This window comes from Leptodactylus fuscus, chromosome 7, assembly GCF_031893055.1.
Source record: "Leptodactylus fuscus isolate aLepFus1 chromosome 7, aLepFus1.hap2, whole genome shotgun sequence".
Classification (NCBI taxonomy): domain Eukaryota; kingdom Metazoa; phylum Chordata; class Amphibia; order Anura; family Leptodactylidae; genus Leptodactylus; species Leptodactylus fuscus.
This window is the reverse complement of record NC_134271.1, coordinates 1242230-1264341: the sequence shown is the minus strand read 5'-3', so window position 1 is coordinate 1264341 and position 22112 is coordinate 1242230. Positions and strand designations below refer to the sequence as shown.

General features: G+C 50.9%; 1 protein-coding gene and 1 long non-coding RNA gene across 3 annotated transcripts in view; both read right to left on the bottom strand.

The window, feature by feature from the left end:
- Nucleotides 1-21309, bottom strand: part of ARFGAP2 (ARF GTPase activating protein 2) — a 49845-nt gene extending 28536 nt beyond the window's left edge. For both annotated transcript variants that reach the window (XM_075280740.1, XM_075280741.1), the window contains exon 1: nt 21182-21309. In XM_075280740.1, the coding sequence (XP_075136841.1) occupies nt 21182-21253 (72 nt within the window). In that variant the 5' untranslated portion in view covers nt 21254-21309. The remainder of the gene's footprint in view (nt 1-21181) is intronic.
- On the bottom strand, nt 1788-5451 carry LOC142212523 (uncharacterized). The gene is made up of 3 exons (XR_012717198.1): nt 5417-5451; nt 3603-3658; nt 1788-1848 (listed from the first exon to the last, which is right to left on the bottom strand). It is a non-coding gene; the product is annotated as an uncharacterized LOC142212523 (long non-coding RNA).
- Nucleotides 21310-22112: the final 803 nt, after the last annotated feature.

Genomic DNA, 22112 nt, shown 5'->3' with positions numbered 1-22112 from the left:
AGACCTCCCGCCTGCTCCATCATCTATCCTAACCAGTAGTGACCAGTGTATACAGAAGATAAGACCTCCCACCTGCTCCATCATCTATCCTAACCAGTAGTGACCGGTGTACAGAAGATAAGACCTCCCGCCTGCTCCATCATCTATCCTAACCAGTAGTGACCAGTGTATACAGAAGATAAGACCTCCCGCCTGCTCCATCATCTATCCTAACCAGTACTGCCCGGTGTATACAGAAGATAAGACCTCCCGCCTGCTCCATCATCTATCCTAACCAGTAGTGACCAGTGTATACAGAAGATAAGACCTCCCGCCTGCTCCATCATCTATCCTAACCAGTAGTGACCGGTGTATACAGAAGATAAGACCTCCCGCCTGCTCCATCATCTATCCTAACCAGTACTGCCCGGTGTATACAGAAGATAAGACCTCCCGCCTGCTCCATCATCTATCCTAACCAGCAGTGACCGGTGTATACAGAAGATAAGACCTCCCGCCTGCTCCATCATCTATCCTAACCAGTACTGCCCGGTGTATACAGAAGATAAGACCTCCCGCCTGCTCCATCATCTATCCTAACCAGTACTGCCCGGTGTATACAGAAGATAAGACCTCCCGCCTGCTCCATCATCTATCCTAACCAGCAGTGACCGATGTATACAGAAGATAAGACCTCCCGCCTGCTCCATCATCTATCCTAACCAGTAGTGACCAGTGTATACAGAAGATAAGACCTCCCACCTGCTCCATCATCTATCCTAACCAGTAGTGACCGGTGTACAGAAGATAAGACCTCCCGCCTGCTCCATCATCTATCCTAACCAGTAGTGACCAGTGTATACAGAAGATAAGACCTCCCGCCTGCTCCATCATCTATCCTAACCAGTACTGCCCGGTGTATACAGAAGATAAGACCTCCCGCCTGCTCCATCATCTATCCTAACCAGTAGTGACCAGTGTATACAGAAGATAAGACCTCCCGCCTGCTCCATCATCTATCCTAACCAGTAGTGACCGGTGTATACAGAAGATAAGACCTCCCGCCTGCTCCATCATCTATCCTAACCAGTAGTGACCAGTGTATACAGAAGATAAGACCTCCCGCCTGCTCCATCATCTATCCTAACCAGTAGTGACCAGTGTATACAGAAGATAAGACCTCCCGCCTGCTCCATCATCTATCCTAACCAGTAGTGACCAGTGTATAAAGAAGATAAGACCTCCCGCCTGCTCCATCATCTATCCTAACCAGTAGTGACTGGTGTATACAGAAGATAAGACCTCCCGCCTGCTCCATCATCTATCCTAACCAGTACTGCCCGGTGTACAGAAGATAAGACCTCCCGCCTGCTCCATCATCTATCCTAACCAGTAGTGACCGGTGTATACAGAAGATAAGACCTCCCGCCTGCTCCATCATCTATCCTAACCAGTACTGCCCGGTGTACAGAAGATAAGACCTCCCGCCTGCTCCATCATCTATCCTAACCAGTAGTGACCAGTGTATACAGAAGATAAGACCTCCCGCCTGCTCCATCATCTATCCTAACCAGTAGTGACCAGTGTATACAGAAGATAAGACCTCCCGCCTGCTCCATCATCTATCCTAACCAGTACTGCCCGGTGTACAGAAGATAAGACCTCCCGCCTGCTCCATCATCTATCCTAACCAGTAGTGACCGGTGTATACAGAAGATAAGACCTCCCGCCTGCTCCATCATCTATCCTAACCAGTACTGCCCGGTGTATACAGAAGATAAGACCTCCCGCCTGCTCCATCATCTATCCTAACCAGCAGTGACCGGTGTATACAGAAGATAAGACCTCCCGTCTGCTCCATCATCTATCCTAACCAGTACTGCCCGGTGTACAGAAGATAAGACCTCCCGCCTGCTCCATCATCTATCCTAACCAGTAGTGACCGGTGTATACAGAAGATAAGACCTCCCGCCTGCTTCATCATCTATCCTAACCAGTACTGCCCGGTGTGTACAGAAGATAAGACCTCCCGCCTGCTCCATCATCTATCCTAACCAGTAGTGACCGGTGTATACAGAAGATAAGACCTCCCGCCTGCTCCATCATCTATCCTAACCAGTACTGCCCGGTGTATACAGAAGATAAGACCTCCCGCCTGCTCCATCATCTATCCTAACCAGTAGTGACCGGTGTACAGAAGATAAGACCTCCCGCCTGCTCCATCATCTATCCTAACCAGCAGTGACCGGTGTATACAGAAGATAAGACCTCCCGCCTGCTCCATCATCTATCCTAACCAGTAGTGACCGGTGTATACAGAAGATAAGACCTCCCGCCTGCTCCATCATCTATCCTAACCAGTACTGCCCGGTGTGTACAGAAGATAAGACCTCCCGCCTGCTCCATCATCTATCCTAACCAGTAGTGACCGGTGTATACAGAAGATAAGACCTCCCGCCTGCTCCATCATCTATCCTGACCAGTACTGCCCGGTGTATACAGAAGATAAGACCTCCCGCCTGCTCCATCATCTATCCTAACCAGTAGTGACCGGTGTACAGAAGATAAGACCTCCCGCCTGCTGCATCATCTATCCTAACCAGTAGTGACCGGTGTACAGAAGATAAGACCTCCCGCCTGCTCCATCATCTATCCTAACCAGTACTGCCCGGTGTACAGAAGATAAGACCTCCCGCCTGCTCCATCATCTATCCTAACCAGTACTGCCCGGTGTATACAGAAGATAAGACCTCCCGCCTGCTCCATCATCTATCCTAACCAGTAGTGACCGGTGTACAGAAGATAAGACCTCCCGCCTGCTCCATCATCTATCCTAACCAGCAGTGACTGGTGTACAGAAGATAAGACCTCCCGCCTGCTCCATCATCTATCCTAACCAGTACTGCCCGGTGTGTACAGAAGATAAGACCTCCCGCCTGCTCCATCATCTATCCTAACCAGTAGTGACCGGTGTATACAGAAGATAAGACCTCCCGCCTGCTCCATCATCTATCCTGACCAGTACTGCCCGGTGTATACAGAAGATAAGACCTCCCGCCTGCTCCATCATCTATCCTAACCAGTAGTGACCGGTGTACAGAAGATAAGACCTCCCGCCTGCTGCATCATCTATCCTAACCAGTACTGCCCGGTGTATACAGAAGATAAGACCTCCCGCCTGCTGCATCATCTATCCTAACCAGTAGTGACCGGTGTACAGAAGATAAGACCTCCCGCCTGCTGCATCATCTATCCTAACCAGTAGTGACCGGTGTACAGAAGATAAGACCTCCCGCCTGCTCCATCATCTATCCTAACCAGTACTGCCCGGTGTATACAGAAGATAAGACCTCCCGCCTGCTGCATCATCTATCCTAACCAGTAGTGACCGGTGTATACAGAAGATAAGACCTCCCGCCTGCTCCATCATCTATCCTAACCAGTAGTGACCGGTGTATACAGAAGATAAGACCTCCCGCCTGCTCCATCATCTATCCTAACCAGTAGTGACCAGTGCATACAGAAGATAAGACCTCCCGCCTGCTCCATCATCTATCCTAACCAGTAGTGACCGGTGTATACAGAAGATAAGACCTCCCGCCTGCTCCATCATCTATCCTAACCAGTACTGCCCGGTGTATACAGAAGATAAGACCTCCCGTCTGCTCCATCATCTATCCTAACCAGTACTGCCCGGTGTACAGAAGATAAGACCTCCCGCCTGCTCCATCATCTATCCTAACCAGTAGTGACCAGTGTATACAGAAGATAAGACCTCCCGCCTGCTCCATCATCTATCCTAACCAGCAGTGACTGGTGTACAGAAGATAAGACCTCCCGCCTGCTCCATCATCTATCCTAACCAGTACTGCCCGGTGTGTACAGAAGATAAGACCTCCCGCCTGCTCCATCATCTATCCTAACCAGCAGTGACTGGTGTACAGAAGATAAGACCTCCCGCCTGCTCCATCATCTATCCTAACCAGTACTGCCCGGTGTGTACAGAAGATAAGACCTCCCGCCTGCTCCATCATCTATCCTAACCAGTAGTGACCGGTGTATACAGAAGATAAGACCTCCCGCCTGCTCCATCATCTATCCTAACCAGTACTGCCCGGTGTATACAGAAGATAAGACCTCCCGCCTGCTCCATCATCTATCCTGACCAGTACTGCCCGGTGTATACAGAAGATAAGACCTCCCGCCTGCTCCATCATCTATCCTAACCAGTAGTGACCGGTGTACAGAAGATAAGACCTCCCGTCTGATCCATCATCTATCCTAACCAGTACTGCCCGGTGTATACAGAAGATAAGACCTCCCGCCTGCTCCATCATCTATCCTAACCAGTACTGCCCGGTGTATACAGAAGATAAGACCTCCCGCCTGTTCCATCATCTATCCTAACCAGTACTGCCCGGTGTATACAGAAGATAAGACCTCCCGCCTGCTCCATCATCTATCCTAACCAGTAGTGACCGGTGTACAGAAGATAAGACCTCCCGCCTGCTCCATCATCTATCCTAACCAGTAGTGACCGGTGTACAGAAGATAAGACCTCCCGCCTGCTCCATCATCTATCCTAACCAGTACTGCCCGGTGTACAGAAGATAAGACCTCCCGCCTGCTCCATCATCTATCCTAACCAGTAGTGACCAGTGTATACAGAAGATAAGACCTCCCGCCTGCTCCATCATCTATCCTAACCAGTACTGCCCGGTGTATACAGAAGATAAGACCTCCCGCCTGCTCCATCATCTATCCTAACCAGCAGTGACCGGTGTATACAGAAGATAAGACCTCCCGCCTGCTCCATCATCTATCCTAACCAGTACTGCCCGGTGTATACAGAAGATAAGACCTCCCGCCTGCTGCATCATCTATCCTAACCAGTAGTGACCGGTGTACAGAAGATAAGACCTCCCGCCTGCTCCATCATCTATCCTAACCAGTAGTGACCGGTGTATACAGAAGATAAGACCTCCCGCCTGCTCCATCATCTATCCTAACCAGTAGTGACCGGTGTATACAGAAGATAAGACCTCCCGCCTGCTCCATCATCTATCCTAACCAGTAGTGACCGGTGTATACAGAAGATAAGACCTCCCGCCTGCTCCATCATCTATCCTAACCAGTAGTGACCAGTGTATACAGAAGATAAGACCTCCCGCCTGCTCCATCATCTATCCTAACCAGTAGTGACCGGTGTATACAGAAGATAAGACCTCCCGCCTGCTCCATCATCTATCCTAACCAGTAGTGACCGGTGTATACAGAAGATAAGACCTCCCGCCTGCTCCATCATCTATCCTAACCAGTAGTGACCGGTGTATACAGAAGATAAGACCTCCCGCCTGCTCCATCATCTATCCTAACCAGTACTGCCCGGTGTATACAGAAGATAAGACCTCCCGCCTGCTCCATCATCTATCCTAACCAGTAGTGACCGGTGTGTACAGAAGATAAGACCTCCCGCCTGCTCCATCATCTATCCTAACCAGTAGTGACCGGTGTATACAGAAGATAAGACCTCCCGCCTGCTCCATCATCTATCCTAACCAGTAGTGACCGGTGTATACAGAAGATAAGACCTCCCGCCTGCTCCATCATCTATCCTAACCAGTAGTGACCGGTGTATACAGAAGATAAGACCTCCCGCCTGCTCCATCATCTATCCTAACCAGTAGGGACCGGTGTATACAGAAGATAAGACCTCCCGCCTGCTCCATCATCTATCCTAACCAGTAGTGACCGGTGTATACAGAAGATAAGACCTCCCGCCTGCTCCATCATCTATCCTAACCAGTAGTGACCGGTGTATACAGAAGATAAGACCTCCCGCCTGCTCCATCATCTATCCTAACCAGTAGTGACCGGTGTATACAGAAGATAAGACCTCCCGTCTGCTTCATCATCTATCCTAACCAGTACTGCCCGGTGTATAAAGAAGATAAGACCTCCCGCCTGCTCCATCATCTATCCTAACCAGTAGTGACCGGTGTATACAGAAGATAAGACCTCCCGCCTGCTCCATCATCTATCCTAACCAGTACTGCCCGGTTTATACAGAAGATAAGACCTCCCGCCTGCTCCATCATCTATCCTAACCAGTAGTGACCGGTGTATACAGAAGATAAGACCTCCCGCCTGCTTCATCATCTATCCTAACCAGTACTGCCCGGTGTATAAAGAAGATAAGACCTCCCGCCTGCTCCATCATCTATCCTAACCAGTAGTGACCGGTGTGTACAGAAGATAAGACCTCCCGCCTGCTCCATCATCTATCCTAACCAGTAGTGACCGGTGTATACAAAAGATAAGACCTCCCGCCTGCTCCATCATCTATCCTAACCAGTAGTGACCGGTGTATACAGAAGATAAGACCTCCCGCCTGCTCCATCATCTATCCTAACCAGTAGTGACCGGTGTATACAGAAGATAAGACCTCCCGCCTGCTGCATCATCTATCCTAACCAGCAGTGACTGGTGTATACAGAAGATAAGACCTCCCGCCTGCTCCATCATCTATCCTAACCAGTACTGCCCGGTGTATACAGAAGATAAGACCTCCCGCCTGCTCCATCATCTATCCTAACCAGTACTGCCCGGTGTATACAGAAGATAAGACCTCCCGCCTGCTCCATCATCTATCCTAACCAGTAGTGACCGGTGTATACAGAAGATAAGACCTCCCGCCTGCTCCATCATCTATCCTAACCAGTACTGCCCGGTGTATAAAGAAGATAAGACCTCCCGCCTGCTCCATCATCTATCCTAACCAGTAGTGACCGGTGTATACAGAAGATAAGACCTCCCGCCTGCTCCATCATCTATCCTAACCAGTACTGCCCGGTGTATACAGAAGATAAGACCTCCCGCCTGCTGCATCATCTATCCTAACCAGTAGTGACCGGTGTATACAGAAGATAAGACCTCCCGCCTGCTCCATCATCTATCCTAACCAGTACTGCCCGGTGTGTACAGAAGATAAGACCTCCCGCCTGCTCCATCATCTATCCTAACCAGTAGTGACCGGTGTATACAGAAGATAAGACCTCCCGCCTGCTCCATCATCTATCCTAACCAGTAGTGATCGGTGTGTACAGAAGATAAGACCTCCCGCCTGTTCCATCATCTATCCTAACCAGTAGTGACCGGTGTATACAGAAGATAAGACCTCCCGCCTGCTCCATCATCTATCCTAACCAGTAGTGACCGGTGTATACAGAAGATAAGACCTCCCGCCTGCTCCATCATCTATCCTAACCAGTACTGCCCGGTGTATACAGAAGATAAGACCTCCCGCCTGCTGCATCATCTATCCTAACCAGTAGTGACCGGTGTATACAGAAGATAAGACCTCCCGCCTGCTCCATCATCTATCCTAACCAGTACTGCCCGGTGTGTACAGAAGATAAGACCTCCCGCCTGCTCCATCATCTATCCTAACCAGTAGTGACCGGTGTATACAGAAGATAAGACCTCCCGCCTGCTCCATCATCTATCCTAACCAGTAGTGATCGGTGTGTACAGAAGATAAGACCTCCCGCCTGCTCCATCATCTATCCTAACCAGTACTGTCCGGTGTATACAGAAGATAAGACCTCCCGCCTGCTGCATCATCTATCCTAACCAGTAGTGACCGGTGTATACAGAAGATAAGACCTCCCGCCTGCTCCATCATCTATCCTAACCAGTACTGCCCGGTGTATACAGAAGATAAGACCTCCCGCCTGCTGCATCATCTATCCTAACCAGTAGTGACCGGTGTATACAGAAGATAAGACCTCCCGCCTGCTGCATCATCTATCCTAACCAGTACTGCCCGGTGTATACAGAAGATAAGACCTCCCGCCTGCTCCATCATCTATCCTAACCAGTAGTGACCGGTGTGTACAGAAGATAAAACCTCCCGCCTGCTCCATCATCTATCCTAACCAGTAGTGACCGTTGTACAGAAGATAAGACCTCCCGCCTGCTCCATCATCTATCCTGGAGGAGGGGGAGACCTTCCTAATATCTGGGGCTGGTTTCCTTACCCTCCAGGGACGGTTCTGGCACCAGTATATATAATGTGGCTCGCCTCATCTCTGACAACCCGCTGCGCCCATCATCTGACTGACACGTGTCAGCTCTTACAGCGACCACTAGTGGGGTAATGAGGGGTTACAGGACGGCCATTCAGAGAAGTTCCTCCTGATGGCAGGGTCTCCTCTCACTAGGGGGCAGCAGTCAGACCCCCCCACACAAGTGCCCCATCCTGTGGGCAAGAGAGAAGGCTCAACAGTGGTACATGGGCTGTGGGAAAGCTGGGTGACCTATAACATGGCTTCTGTGTGGTGACTCGGCTTTCCCGGGCCCCTGAGAGTAGATGTCCTATTACTACAGTGATACATGGGCTGTGGGAAAGCTGGGTGACCTATAACATGGCTTCTGTGTGGTGACTCGACTTTCCCAGGCTCCTGAGAGTAGATGTCCTATTACTACAGTGATGTATGGGCTGTGGGAAAGCTGGGTGACCTATAACATGGCTTCTCTGTGGTGACTCGGCTTTCCCAGGCCCCTGAGAGTAGATGTCCTATTACTACAGTGGTGTATGGGCTGTGGGAAAGCTGGGTGATCTTTAACATGGCTTCTGTGTGGTGACTCGGCTTTCCCAGGCTCCTGAGGGTACATGTCCTATTACTACAGTGATGTATGGGCTGTGGGAAAGCTGGGTGACCTATAACATGGCTTCTCTGTGGTGACTCGGCTTTCCCGGGCCCCTGAGAGTAAATGTCCTATTACTACAGTGCTGTATGGGCTGTGGGAAAGCTGGGTGACCTATAACATGGCTTCTCTGTGGTGACTCGGCTTTCCCAGGATCCTGAGGGTAGATGTCCTATTACTACAGTGGTGTATGGGCTGTGGGAAAGCTGGGTGACCTATAACATGGCTTCTGTGTGGTGACTCGGCTTTCCCAGGCCCCTGAGGGTACATGTCCTATTACTACAGTGATACAGGGGCTGTGGGAAAGCTGGGTGACCTATAACATGGCTTCTGTGTGATGACTCGGCTTTCCCAGGCCCCTGAGAGTAGATGTCCTATTACTACAGTGATACATGGGCTGTGGGAAAGCTGGGTGACCTATAACATGGCTTCTCTGTGATGACTCGGCTTTCCCAGGCCCCTGAGGGTACATGTCCTATTACTACAGTGGTGTATGGGCTGTGGGAAAGCTGGGTGACCTATAACATGGCTTCTCTGTGATGACTCGGCTTTCCCAGGCTCCTGAGGGTACATGTCCTATTACTACAGTGGTGTATGGGCTGTGGGAAAGCTGGGTGACCTATAACATGGCTTCTCTGTGGTGACTCGGCTCTCCCAGGCTCCTGAGAGTAGATGTCCTATTACTACAGTGGTGTATGGGCTGTGGGAAAGCTGGGTGACCTATAACATGGCTTCTCTGTGGTGACTCGGCTTTCCCAGGCTCCTGAGGGTAGATGTCCTATTACTACAGTGATACAGGGGCTGTGGGAAAGCTGGGTGACCTATAACATGGCTTCTGTGTGGTGACTCGGCTTTCCCAGGCCCCTGAGAGTAGATGTCCTATTACTACAGTGATACATGGGCTGTGGGAAAGCTGGGTGACCTATAACATGGCTTCTCTGTGGTGACTCGGCTTTCCCAGGCCCCTGAGAGTAGATGTCCTATTACTACAGTGATGATTGGGCTGTGGGAAAGCTGGGTGATCTATAACATGGCTTCTCTGTGGTGACTCGGCTCTCCCGGGCCCCTGAGAGTAGATGTCCTATTACTACAGTGATACATGGGCTGTGGGAAAGCTGGGTGACCTATAACATGGCTTCTGTGTGGTGACTCGGCTTTCCCAGGCTCCTGAGAGTAGATGTCCTATTACTACAGTGATACATGGGCTGTGGGAAAGCTGGGTGACCTATAACATGGCTTCTGTGTGGTGACTCGGCTTTCCCAGGCCCCTGAGAGTAGATGTCCTATTACTACAGTGATACATGGGCTGTGGGAAAGCTGGGTGACCTATAACATGGCTTCTCTGTGGTGACTCGGCTTTCCCAGGCTCCTGAGAGTAGATGTCCTATTACTACAGTGGTGTATGGGCTGTGGGAAAGCTGGGTGACCTATAACATGGCTTCTGTGTGGTGACTCGGCTCTCCCAGGCCCCTGAGAGTAGATGTCCTATTACTACAGTGATACATGGGCTGTGGGAAAGCTGGGTGACCTATAACATGGCTTCTCTGTGGTGACTCGGCTTTCCCAGGCCCCTGAGAGTAGATGTCCTATTACTACAGTGATGTATGGGCTGTGGGAAAGCTGGGTGACCTATAACATGGCTTCTCTGTGGTGACTCGGCTTTCCCAGGCCCCTGAGAGTAGATGTCCTATTACTACAGTGGTGTATGGGCTGTGGGAAAGCTGGGTGACCTATAACATGGCTTCTCTGTGGTGACTCGGCTTTCCCAGGCTCCTGAGGGTACATGTCCTATTACTACAGTGCTGTATGGGCTGTGGGAAAGCTGGGTGACCTATAACATGGCTTCTGTGTGGTGACTCGGCTTTCCCAGGCCCCTGAGAGTAGATGTCCTATTACTACAGTGGTGTATGGGCTGTGGGAAAGCTGGGTGACCTATAACATGGCTTCTCTGTGGTGACTCAGCTTTCCCAGGCCCCTGAGAGTAGATGTCCTATTACTACAGTGGTGTATGGGCTGTGGGAAAGCTGGGTGACCTATAACATGGCTTCTCTGTGGTGACTCGGCTCTCCCGGGCCCCTGAGAGTAGATGTCCTATTACTACAGTGATACATGGGCTGTGGGAAAGCTGGGTGATCTATAACATGGCTTCTCTGTGGTGACTCGGCTCTCCCAGGCCCCTGAGGGTACATGTCCTATTACTACAGTGGTGTATGGGCTGTGGGAAAGCTGGGTGATCTATAACATGGCTTCTGTGTGGTGACTCGGCTCTCCCAGGCCCCTGAGAGTAGATGTCCTATTACTACAGTGATACATGGGCTGTGGGAAAGCTGGGTGACCTATAACATGGCTTCTCTGTGGTGACTCAGCTTTCCCAGGCCCCTGAGGGTACATGTCCTATTACTACAGTGGTGTATGGGCTGTGGGAAAGCTGGGTGACCTATAACATGGCTTCTGTGTGGTGACTCGGCTTTCCCAGGCTCCTGAGGGTAGATGTCCTATTACTACAGTGATACAGGGGCTGTGGGAAAGCTGGGTGACCTATAACATGGCTTCTGTGTGGTGACTCGGCTTTCCCAGGCCCCTGAGAGTAGATGTCCTATTACTACAGTGATACATGGGCTGTGGGAAAGCTGGGTGACCTATAACATGGCTTCTCTGTGGTGACTCGGCTTTCCCAGGCCCCTGAGAGTAGATGTCCTATTACTACAGTGATGATTGGGCTGTGGGAAAGCTGGGTGATCTATAACATGGCTTCTCTGTGGTGACTCGGCTTTCCCAGGCCCCTGAGGGTACATGTCCTATTACTACAGTGATACATGGGCTGTGGGAAAGCTGGGTGATCTATAACATGGCTTCTGTGTGGTGACTCGGCTTTCCCAGGCTCCTGAGAGTAGATGTCCTATTACTACAGTGGTGTATGGGCTGTGGGAAAGCTGGGTGACCTATACCATGGCTTCTGTGTGGTGACTCGGCTCTCCCAGGCCCCTGAGGGTACATGTCCTATTACTACAGTGATGTATGGGCTGTGGGAAAGCTGGGTGACCTATAACATGGCTTCTGTGTGGTGACTCGGCTTTCCCAGGCTCCTGAGATTAGATGTCCTATTACTACAGTGATACATGGGCTGTGGGAAAGCTGGGTGACCTATAACATGGCTTCTGTGTGGTGACTCGGCTCTCCCAGGCCCCTGAGAGTAGATGTCCTATTACTACAGTGGTGTATGGGCTGTGGGAAAGCTGGGTGACCTATAACATGGCTTCTGTGTGGTGACTCGGCTCTCCCAGGCCCCTGAGAGTAGATGTCCTATTACTACAGTGGTGTATGGGCTGTGGGAAAGCTGGGTGACCTATAACATGGCTTCTGTGTGGTGACTCGGCTTTCCCAGGCCCCTGAGAGTAGATGTCCTATTACTACAGTGGTGTATGGGCTGTGGGAAAGCTGGGTGACCTATAACATGGCTTCTCTGTGGTGACTCGGCTTTCCCGGGCCCCTGAGAGTAGATGTCCTATTACTACAGTGGTGTATGGGCTGTGGGAAAGCTGGGTGACCTATAACATGGCTTCTCTGTGGTGACTCGGCTTTCCCAGGCCCCTGAGAGTAGATGTCCTATTACTACAGTGGTGTATGGGCTGTGGGAAAGCTGGGTGACCTATAACATGGCTTCTCTGTGGTGACTCGGCTTTCCCAGGCCCCTGAGAGTAGATGTCCTAATACTACAGTGATACATGGGCTGTGGGAAAGCTGGGTGACCTATAACATGGCTTCTGTGTGGTGACTCGGCTCTCCCGGGCCCCTGAGAGTAGATGTCCTATTACTACAGTGATACATGGGCTGTGGGAAAGCTGGGTGACCTATAACATGGCTTCTGTGTGGTGACTCGGCTTTCCCAGGCTCCTGAGAGTAGATGTCCTATTACTACAGTGATGTATGGGCTGTGGGAAAGCTGGGTGACCTATAACATGGCTTCTCTGTGGTGACTCGGCTTTCCCAGGCTCCTGAGGGTACATGTCCTATTACTACAGTGGTGTATGGGCTGTGGGAAAGCTGGGTGACCTATAACATGGCTTCTCTGTGATGACTCGGCTTTCCCAGGCTCCTGAGAGTAGATGTCCTATTACTACAGTGGTGTATGGGCTGTGGGAAAGCTGGGTGACCTATAACATGGCTTCTCTGTGGTGACTCGGCTTTCCCAGGCTCCTGAGAGTAGATGTCCTATTACTACAGTGATACATGGGCTGTGGGAAAGCTGGGTGACCTATAACATGGCTTCTGTGTGATGACTCGGCTTTCCCAGGCTCCTGAGGGTACATGTCCTATTACTACAGTGATACATGGGCTGTGGGAAAGCTGGGTGACCTATAACATGGCTTCTCTGTGGTGACTCGGCTCTCCCAGGCCCCTGAGGGTACATGTCCTATTACTACAGTGGTACATGGGCTGTGGGAAAGCTGGGTGACCTATAACATGGCTTCTCTGTGATGACTCGGCTTTCCCAGGCCCCTGAGAGTACATGTCCTATTACTACAGTGGTGTATGGGCTGTGGGAAAGCTGGGTGACCTATAACATGGCTTCTCTGTGGTGACTCGGCTCTCCCAGGCCCCTGAGGGTACATGTCCTATTACTACAGTGGTACATGGGCTGTGGGAAAGCTGGGTGACCTATAACATGGCTTCTCTGTGATGACTCGGCTTTCCCAGGCCCCTGAGAGTACATGTCCTATTACTACAGTGGTGTATGGGCTGTGGGAAAGCTGGGTGACCTATAACATGGCTTCTCTGTGGTGACTCGGCTTTCCCAGGCCCCTGAGAGTAGATGTCCTATTACTACAGTGATGATTGGGCTGTGGGAAAGCTGGGTGATCTAGAACATGGCTTCTCTGTGGTGACTCGGCTCTCCCGGGCCCCTGAGAGTAGATGTCCTAATACTACAGTGATACATGGGCTGTGGGAAAGCTGGGTGACCTATAACATGGCTTCTGTGTGGTGACTCGGCTTTCCTAGGCTCCTGAGGGTACATGTCCTATTACTACAGTGATACATGGGCTGTGGGAAAGCTGGGTGACCTATAACATGGCTTCTGTGTGGTGACTCGGCTTTCCCAGGCCCCTGAGAGTAGATGTCCTATTACTACAGTGATACATGGGCTGTGGGAAAGCTGGGTGACCTATAACATGGCTTCTGTGTGGTGACTCGGCTTTCCCAGGCCCCTGAGATTAGATGTCCTATTACTACAGTGATGTATGGGCTGTGGGAAAGCTGGGTGACCTATAACATGGCTTCTCTGTGGTGACTCGGCTTTCCCAGGCTCCTGAGGGTACATGTCCTATTACTACAGTGATGTATGGGCTGTGGGAAAGCTGGGTGACCTATAACATGGCTTCTCTGTGGTGACTCGGCTCTCCCGGGCCCCTGAGAGTAGATGTCCTATTACTACAGTGATGTATGGGCTGTGGGAAAGCTGGGTGACCTATAACATGGCTTCTCTGTGGTGACTCGGCTTTCCCGGGCCCCTGAGAGTAGATGTCCTATTACTACAGTGGTGTATGGGCTGTGGGAAAGCTGGGTGACCTATAACATGGCTTCTCTGTGGTGACTCGGCTTTCCCAGGCCCCTGAGAGTAGATGTCCTAATACTACAGTGATACATGGGCTGTGGGAAAGCTGGGTGACCTATAACATGGCTTCTCTGTGGTGACTCGGCTCTCCCAGGCTCCTGAGAGTACATGTCCTATTACTACAGTGATGTATGGGCTGTGGGAAAGCTGGGTGACCTATAACATGGCTTCTGTGTGGTGACTCGGCTCTACCGGGCCCCTGAGAGTAGATGTCCTATTACTACAGTGATACATGGGCTGTGGGAAAGCTGGGTGACCTATAACATGGCTTCTGTGTGGTGACTCGGCTTTCCCAGGCTCCTGAGAGTAGATGTCCTATTTCTACAGTGATACATGGGCTGTGGGAAAGCTGGGTGACCTATAACATGGCTTCTCTGTGGTGACTCGGCTTTCCCAGGCTCCTGAGGGTAGATGTCCTATTACTACAGTGATGTATGGGCTGTGGGAAAGCTGGGTGACCTATAACATGGCTTCTCTGTGGTGACTCGGCTTTCCCAGGCTCCTGAGGGTACATGTCCTATTACTACAGTGGTGTATGGGCTGTGGGAAAGCTGGGTGACCTATAACATGGCTTCTCTGTGATGACTCGGCTTTCCCAGGCTCCTGAGAGTAGATGTCCTATTACTACAGTGATACATGGGCTGTGGGAAAGCTGGGTGACCTATAACATGGCTTCTCTGTGGTGACTCGGCTCTCCCAGGCTCCTGAGAGTAGATGTCCTATTACTACAGTGATACATGGGCTGTGGGAAAGCTGGGTGACCTATAACATGGCTTCTCTGTGGTGACTCGGCTCTCCCAGGCCCCTGAGGGTACATGTCCTATTACTACAGTGGTGTATGGGCTGTGGGAAAGCTGGGTGACCTATAACATGGCTTCTGTGTGGTGACTCGGCTTTCCCGGGCCCCTGAGAGTAGATGTCCTATTACTACAGTGGTGTATGGGCTGTGGGAAAGCTGGGTGACCTATAACATGGCTTCTCTGTGGTGACTCGGCTCTCCCAGGCTCCTGAGGGTACATGTCCTATTACTACAGTGGTGTATGGGCTGTGGGAAAGCTGGGTGACCTATAACATGGCTTCTCTGTGGTGACTCGGCTTTCCCAGGCTCCTGAGGGTACATGTCCTATTACTACAGTGATACATGGGCTGTGGGAAAGCTGGGTGACCTATAACATGGCTTCTCTGTGGTGACTCGGCTTTCCCGGGCCCCTGAGGGTAGATGTCCTATTACTACAGTGATACATGGGCTGTGGGAAAGCTGGGTGACCTATAACATGGCTTCTGTGTGATGACTCGGCTTTCCCAGGCCCCTGAGGGTACATGTCCTATTACTACAGTGATACATGGGCTGTGGGAAAGCTGGGTGACCTATAACATGGCTTCTCTGTGGTGACTCGGCTCTCCCGGGCCCCTGAGAGTAGATGTCCTATTACTACAGTGATGTATGGGCTGTGGGAAAGCTGGGTGACCTATAACATGGCTTCTGTGTGGTGACTCGGCTTTCCCAGGCTCCTGAGAGTAGATGTCCTATTTCTACAGTGATACATGGGCTGTGGGAAAGCTGGGTGACCTATAACATGGCTTCTCTGTGGTGACTCGGCTTTCCCAGGCTCCTGAGGGTAGATGTCCTATTACTACAGTGATGTATGGGCTGTGGGAAAGCTGGGTGACCTATAACATGGCTTCTCTGTGGTGACTCGGCTTTCCCAGGCTCCTGAGGGTACATGTCCTATTACTACAGTGGTGTATGGGCTGTGGGAAAGCTGGGTGACCTATAACATGGCTTCTCTGTGATGACTCGGCTTTCCCAGGCTCCTGAGAGTAGATGTCCTATTACTACAGTGATACATGGGCTGTGGGAAAGCTGGGTGACCTATAACATGGCTTCTCTGTGGTGACTCGGCTCTCCCAGGCTCCTGAGAGTAGATGTCCTATTACTACAGTGATACATGGGCTGTGGGAAAGCTGGGTGACCTATAACATGGCTTCTCTGTGGTGACTCGGCTCTCCCAGGCCCCTGAGGGTACATGTCCTATTACTACAGTGGTGTATGGGCTGTGGGAAAGCTGGGTGACCTATAACATGGCTTCTGTGTGGTGACTCGGCTTTCCCGGGCCCCTGAGAGTAGATGTCCTATTACTACAGTGGTGTATGGGCTGTGGGAAAGCTGGGTGACCTATAACATGGCTTCTCTGTGGTGACTCGGCTCTCCCAGGCTCCTGAGGGTACATGTCCTATTACTACAGTGGTGTATGGGCTGTGGGAAAGCTGGGTGACCTATAACATGGCTTCTCTGTGGTGACTCGGCTTTCCCAGGCTCCTGAGGGTACATGTCCTATTACTACAGTGATACATGGGCTGTGGGAAAGCTGGGTGACCTATAACATGGCTTCTGTGTGATGACTCGGCTTTCCCAGGCCCCTGAGGGTACATGTCCTATTACTACAGTGATACATGGGCTGTGGGAAAGCTGGGTGACCTATAACATGGCTTCTCTGTGGTGACTCGGCTCTCCCGGGCCCCTGAGAGTAGATGTCCTATTACTACAGTGGTGTATGGGCTGTGGGAAAGCTGGGTGACCTATAACATGGCTTCTGTGTGGTGACTCAGCTCTCCCAGGCCCCTGAGAGTAGATGTCCTATTACTACAGTGGTGTATGGGCTGTGGGAAAGCTGGGTGACCTATAACATGGCTTCTCTGTGATGACTCGGCTTTCCCAGGATCCTGAGGGTACATGTCCTATTACTACAGTGGTGTATGGGCTGTGGGAAAGCTGGGTGACCTATAACATGGCTTCTGTGTGGTGACTCGGCTTTCCCAGGCCCCTGAGAGTAGATGTCCTATTACTACAGTGGTGTATGGGCTGTGGGAAAGCTGGGTGACCTATAACATGGCTTCTCTGTGGTGACTCGGCTTTCCCAGGCTCCTGAGAGTAGATGTCCTATTACTACAGTGATACATGGGCTGTGGGAAAGCTGGGTGACCTATAACATGGCTTCTCTGTGGTGACTCGGCTTTCCCAGGCCCCTGAGAGTAGATGTCCTATTACTACAGTGGTGTATGGGCTGTGGGAAAGCTGGGTGATATATAACATGGCTTCTCTGTGGTGACTCGGCTTTCCCAGGCCCCTGAGAGTAGATGTCCTATTACTACAGTGGTGTATGGGCTGTGGGAAAGCTGGGTGACCTATAACATGGCTTCTGTGTGGTGACTCGGCTTTCCCAGGCCCCTGAGAGTACATGTCCTATTACTACAGTGGTGTATGGGCTGTGGGAAAGCTGGGTGATATATAACATGGCTTCTCTGTGGTGACTCGGCTTTCCCAGGCCCCTGAGAGTAGATGTCCTATTACTACAGTGGTGTATGGGCTGTGGGAAAGCTGGGTGACCTATAACATGGCTTCTGTGTGGTGACTCGGCTTTCCCAGGCCCCTGAGAGTACATGTCCTATTACTACAGTGGTGTATGGGCTGTGGGAAAGCTGGGTGACCTATAACATGGCTTCTCTGTGGTGACTCGGCTTTCCCAGGCTCCTGAGAGTAGATGTCCTATTACTACAGTGATGTATGGGCTGTGGGAAAGCTGGGTGACCTATAACATGGCTTCTCTGTGGTGACTCGGCTTTCCCAGGCCCCTGAGAGTAGATGTCCTATTACTACAGTGATGTATGGGCTGTGGGAAAGCTGGGTGACCTATAACATGGCTTCTCTGTGGTGACTCGGCTCTCCCAGGCCCCTGAGAGTAGATGTCCTATTACTACAGTGATGTATGGGCTGTGGGAAAGCTGGGTGACCTATAACATGGCTTCTCTGCGGTGACTCGGCTTTCCCAGGCCCCTGAGGGTACATGTCCTATTACTACAGTGATACATGGGCTGTGGGAAAGCTGGGTGACCTATAACATGGCTTCTCTGTGGTGACTCGGCTTTCCCAGGCTCCTGAGAGTAGATGTCCTATTACTACAGTGGTGTATGGGCTGTGGGAAAGCTGGGTGACCTATAACATGGCTTCTCTGTGGTGACTCGGCTTTCCCAGGCCCCTGAGAGTAGATGTCCTATTACTACAGTGGTGTATGGGCTGTGGGAAAGCTGGGTGATCTTTAACATGGCTTCTGTGTGGTGACTCGGCTTTCCCAGGCCCCTGAGAGTAGATGTCCTATTACTACAGTGATACATGGGCTGTGGGAAAGCTGGGTGACCTATAACATGGCTTCTCTGTGGTGACTCGGCTTTCCCAGGCCCCTGAGAGTAGATGTCCTATTACTACAGTGATACATGGGCTGTGGGAAAGCTGGGTGACCTATAACATGGCTTCTCTGTGGTGACTCGGCTTTCCCGGGCCCCTGAGAGTAGATGTCCTATTACTACAGTGGTACATGGGCTGTGGGAAAGCTGGGTGATCTATAACATGGCTTCTGTGTGGTGACTCGGCTTTCCCAGGCCCCTGAGAGTAGATGTCCTATTACTACAGTGGTACATGGGCTGTGGGAAAGCTGGGTGATCTATAACATGGCTTCTGTGTGGTGACTCGGCTTTCCCAGGCCCCTGAGGGTACATGTCCTATTACTACAGTGATGTATGGGCTGTGGGAAAGCTGGGTGACCTATAACATGGCTTCTCTGCGGTGACTCGGCTCTCCCAGGCTCCTGAGGGTACATGTCCTATTACTACAGTGGTACATGGGCTGTGGGAAAGCTGGGTGACCTATAACATGGCTTCTCTGTGGTGACTCGGCTTTCCCGGGCCCCTGAGAGTAGATGTCCTATTACTACAGTGGTACATGGGCTGTGGGAAAGCTGGGTGACCTATAACATGGCTTCTGTGTGGTGACTCGGCTCTCCCAGGCCCCTGAGAGTAGATGTCCTATTACTACAGTGGTGTATGGGCTGTGGGAAAGCTGGGTGACCTATAACATGGCTTCTCTGTGGTGACTCGGCTTTCCCAGGCCCCTGAGGGTACATGTCCTATTACTACAGTGATACATGGGCTGTGGGAAAGCTGGGTGACCTATAACATGGCTTCTCTGTGGTGACTCGGCTTTCCCAGGCCCCTGAGAGTAGATGTCCTATTACTACAGTGGTGTATGGGCTGTGGGAAAGCTGGGTGACCTATAACATGGCTTCTCTGTGGTGACTCGGCTTTCCCAGGCCCCTGAGGGTACATGTCCTATTACTACAGTGATACATGGGCTGTGGGAAAGCTGGGTGACCTATAACATGGCTTCTCTGTGGTGACTCGGCTTTCCCAGGCCCCTGAGAGTAGATGTCCTATTACTACAGTGATACATGGGCTGTGGGAAAGCTGGGTGATCTTTAACATGGCTTCTGTGTGGTGACTCGGCTTTCCCAGGCCCCTGAGGGTACATGTCCTATTACTACAGTGATGTATGGGCTGTGGGAAAGCTGGGTGACCTATAACATGGCTTCTGTGTGGTGACTCGGCTTTCCCAGGCCCCTGAGAGTAGATGTCCTATTACTACAGTGATGTATGGGCTGTGGGAAAGCTGGGTGACCTATAACATGGCTTCTGTGTGGTGACTCGGCTTTCCCAGGCCCCTGAGAGTAGATGTCCTATTACTACAGTGATACATGGGCTGTGGGAAAGCTGGGTGACCTATAACATGGCTTCTCTGTGGTGACTCGGCTTTCCCAGGCTCCTGAGAGTAGATGTCCTATTACTACAGTGATACATGGGCTGTGGGAAAGCTGGGTGACCTATAACATGGCTTCTCTGTGGTGACTCGGCTTTCCCAGGCCCCTGAGAGTAGATGTCCTATTACTACAGTGGTGTATGGGCTGTGGGAAAGCTGGGTGACCTATAACATGGCTTCTCTGTGGTGACTCGGCTTTCCCAGGCTCCTGAGAGTAGATGTCCTATTACTACAGTGGTGTATGGGCTGTGGGAAAGCTGGGTGACCTATAACATGGCTTCTCTGTGGTGACTCGGCTTTCCCAGGCCCCTGAGGGTACATGTCCTATTACTACAGTGATACATGGGCTGTGGGAAAGCTGGGTGACCTATAACATGGCTTCTGTGTGGTGACTCGGCTTTCCCAGGCCCCTGAGAGTAGATGTCCTATTACTACAGTGGTGTATGGGCTGTGGGAAAGCTGGGTGACCTATAACATGGCTTCTGTGTGGTGACTCGGCTTTCCCAGGCCCCTGAGAGTAGATGTCCTATTACTACAGTGGTGTATGGGCTGTGGGAAAGCTGGGTGACCTATAACATGGCTTCTCTGTGATGACTCGGCTCTCCCAGGCCCCTGAGAGTAGATGTCCTATTACTACAGTGGTGTATGGGCTGTGGGAAAGCTGGGTGACCTATAACATGGCTTCTCTGTGATGACTCGGCTCTCCCGGGCCCCTGAGAGTAGATGTCCTATTACTACAGTGGTGTATGGGCTGTGGGAAAGCTGGGTGACCTATAACATGGCTTCTCTGTGATGACTCGGCTTTCCCAGGCCCCTGAGAGTAGATGTCCTATTACTACAGTGGTGTATGGGCTGTGGGAAAGCTGGGTGACCTATAACATGGCTTCTGTGTGGTGACTCAGCTTTCCCGGGCCCCTGAGAGTACATGTCCTATTACTACAGTGGTGTATGGGCTGTGGGAAAGCTGGGTGACCTATAACATGGCTTCTGTGTGGTGACTCAGCTTTCCCGGGCCCCTGAGAGTACATGTCCTATTACTACAGTGGTGTATGGGCTGTGGGAAAGCTGGGTGACCTATAACATGGCTTCTCTGTGGTGACTCAGCTTTCCCGGGCCCCTGAGAGTACATGTCCTATTACTACAGTGGTGTATGGGCTGTGGCTGAGCGCTGATGCGGCCATTACGGTTACCGGACAGTAGAGTATCAGCCTGCCGGCTCTTGTCGTGCTCACCTTGTTAGTGGGCGCCGCCCGCAGTCTCTTGAACACGGTTTGGATCTCGGCTTTGCTCGGCTCCGCCGCCATCTTTTCTCGCTCCCATTAACCACTGCGGGCCTGCGGCGTCTCCACCAATCACAAGGCAGAACACAACCCTCACAAAGCAGCCAATCACTGAGCACAACACAACCGACCAACCACAGACAACATCACTTTACTGGGCGGGGCTACTGAAAGGGACCAATCAGAAGAGCAGATATTAGTGCCCCCAAAGAGAGCTCCGGGTACTGCGGCTATTGGGTGAGCCAAGATGGCGGCTGTATAGTGGCCTGAGGAGGCGCTCTAGATACTACTTGTATACACCTATATATACATATATACCATCTACTCATACAGTACACTACATGTATACACACTATATAGATCTCCATACACACCTATACATATACACAGTACAGATACACCTATATATACCATCTACTCATACAGTACACTACATGTATACACACTATATAGATCTCCACACACACTTATACATATACACAGTACAGATACACCTATATATACCATCTACTCATACAGTACACTACATGTATACACACTATATAGATCTCCACACACACTTATACATATACACAGTACAGATACACCTATATATACCATCTACTCATACAGTACACTACATGTATACACACTATATAGATCTCCACACACACTTCTACATATACACAGTACAGATACACCTATATACACCTATATATACCATCTACTCATACAGTACACTACATGTATACACACTATATAGATCTCCATACACACCTATACATATACACAGTACAGATACACCTATATATACCATCTACTCATACAGTACACTACATGTATACACACTATATATATCTCCATACACACCTATACATATACACAGTACAGATACACCTATATA